Raw genomic sequence first — 2,536 nt, 5'->3', positions numbered from 1 at the left:
TATATATATATATATATATATATATATATATATATATATATATATATATCTTAGTGAGTGGACAAACGAAAGAAAAAGACACTCAACGCATTTGGTAGGAGTTATATTATTATTAATAACAGTTTGATTCGGCTCCATACAACTTAAAAGTTTCGTAGGTTCATCATACGTAGCTAGCTCGTCATATTTGTGCGCGCGCGCGTGTGTGCGTGTGTGTATTATCGTGGTAACTTTTGGGCTCTATGACTTGTAGTTAGTCTTCCTGCCACTCAAAAGCAATAGAAACACTCGTTGTGAATCATCGCTTCCAACATCATCAGCATCTCTCACTTTTCAGTCGCAGCAAATCTAGCAGAATCTTTCTCCCTTGCATCAAACACCAGTATTCTGTGGCCTATTAAGAATTTTTGCAGAAAGCTTCAACAGTATTCTGTGTGATATCTCCTGAACATGTTATCTACGAATGAGCTCCAGCCTTCTCTTAAATCTGGATGAAAACCTTTTTGTCAGACTACTTTCTCTCGTAAATTGCGACGACATGGCTCTTTCCGACCTATATTCTGTCAACTCTCTTAAGTTTTGCTTTATATCTCCGATACACTTTATCTTCATTAAACTGATCGCTGTTACATCTAATAACACAGACTCTTGTTCATGCTGTTACAGTTCATTCCTTCTTTATCTTCAGAATTGAAACATTATCTACATCCAATCTAGACGCCAAACTCCGGACTGTTACTGCTACCATGAAGGAATTCTTTGATGACATCATCCATTGAAGACATACCAACATTTTTCATCAATATAAAGACTCAATCTATGCACGTATCAATAAACAGTATTGATATTTAAATTATGCTAGAATGATTGTATCCTCTCACGAATCCAGCACAACCCACGAAAAGAACTGACAGAAAATAGACTAAAGACTATTTTGTAATAGCATATGTGCTATATTTCCCGAGCGGTTATACTCCCGACAAATACTCTACAACTCCAAGAATAATCAATCTGCTCATAATATAGCTGGTTAAACTCACCTGAAATCTTCCAGTGATAGGATTCATATCCAGAATTGAGAAACTTGATTCTCGGTCTCCGTTATCATCAACAACCACTTCTCCAGTTATACCTGAAATAATTATTGAATACACTTTCCTTATTTTATCAACAGTAGACGTAAAACTGACATAGAGGGTTGGCATTGACGCTAAAACAAAAAAACTGCGACTAGAACATTTATCAGTTATTGGCAATGAAGTAATCATTAAATGAAATAAATAAAATTCGGTAGTGCAAAATTGTATAGCTGTTACCTGTAAAATTACGATTCCACATTCTTCTAGTGACGTCGGTACCATTTCGAATGTTTCTACCACTTTCAAGTGTTTCGTTAAGAGCATAACCATACAAAATTGCCGAATCATAAAAAGTACCAATGAGATAATTTGCCTGTAAATAATACATAATGTAATCTTAAATATTACTTATTGGTTTTAAATTTTGGCACAAGGCCAGTAAGTTTTTAAGGGACGGATATATCGATTCATCGACTCTAAAGTTCAACTAGTAATTATTTTATCAACCCTGAAAGGATGAAGTCAATCTCAGCGGAATTTGAACTCAGAACATAAAGACGGGCGAAAGCCGCTAAGCATTTTGCCCGGCGTTCTAACGATTTTGCCAGTTTGCCGTCCTAATCTTAAATATAATATATTGACAGAAAAAGGGACTTTTCGCGCAACAAATGTACTGGTGTAGTAAACGCCAATAAAATGAATTACTTCAATAGCTCAGAAGGGTCGCTACAAGTAACTGACAGCTTCTGTTACCTGCGTGTATTGATCAGCAATAGAGAGTTTCTCCTGAAGATGTAACAGCCAAAGTAACAATAAAAAGGGGGAAAGTTCAGGGATCTATAACCTCTGTTGGCATTAAATGGAGTATCTCACTGAGTGGAGGGAAACTGTGTGCTCTCTGTGTATGAAGCAATTAAAACAGTATTTAAAAGAGATTTCGCCGTCATTACTCCGAGTTTTACGTTGCCTCTTTTTGATATGACTGAAATATTTAAATTGCAGGCTTCTAAATACTAAAATTCTAAAATTTTAAATTAAACAGTAAACATTTGACGATTGTTAACTTACTCTAATAAACACCACCTTTCTCCATAAAGTATATTATATCTAATGTTATACAGCGATAGAGCCGCTTCTGTTTTTTCTCTCACGTCCCTCTACGTTTCTTTATTTTTCCTTTTCTTTTCCTTCTCCATTATGTCTATTTCTGTGTACATATCTCTGTCGTTTTAATCTTTGATTTGTTTCACTCATTGGACTGTGGCCTTGCTGGAGCACTGCCTTGAAGAGATTTAGTCGAAAACTGGTTCTTATTCTATCGGTCTCTTTTACCAAACCGCTAAGTTACAAGGACGTAAACAGACCAACACGGTTTTTCACACGGTGTGTGACAAACAGACATAAATACACACACACACACACACACACACACACACACACACACACACACACACACA

At 36.0% G+C, this 2,536-nt stretch overlaps 1 protein-coding gene across 1 annotated transcript in view; it reads right to left on the bottom strand.

Moving 5' to 3' along the window:
- Window positions 1-968: 968 nt before the first annotated feature.
- The window catches only part of LOC128248355 (atrial natriuretic peptide receptor 3-like), a 35,533-nt gene continuing 33,965 nt past the window's right edge, over window positions 969-2,536 (bottom strand). Inside the window, exons 5-6 of the mRNA XM_052969444.1 lie at window positions 1,317-1,452; window positions 969-1,132 (exon numbers count right to left, since the gene is read on the bottom strand). Of these exons, the coding sequence (XP_052825404.1) occupies window positions 969-1,132; window positions 1,317-1,452 (300 nt within the window). The remainder of the gene's footprint in view (window positions 1,133-1,316; window positions 1,453-2,536) is intronic.

This window comes from Octopus bimaculoides, chromosome 7 (genome assembly GCF_001194135.2).
Source record: "Octopus bimaculoides isolate UCB-OBI-ISO-001 chromosome 7, ASM119413v2, whole genome shotgun sequence".
NCBI classification, from domain to species: Eukaryota; Metazoa; Mollusca; class Cephalopoda; order Octopoda; family Octopodidae; genus Octopus; species Octopus bimaculoides.
Note: the sequence above shows the minus strand (reverse complement) of the source record. Positions and strands in the feature narration are given on the sequence as shown.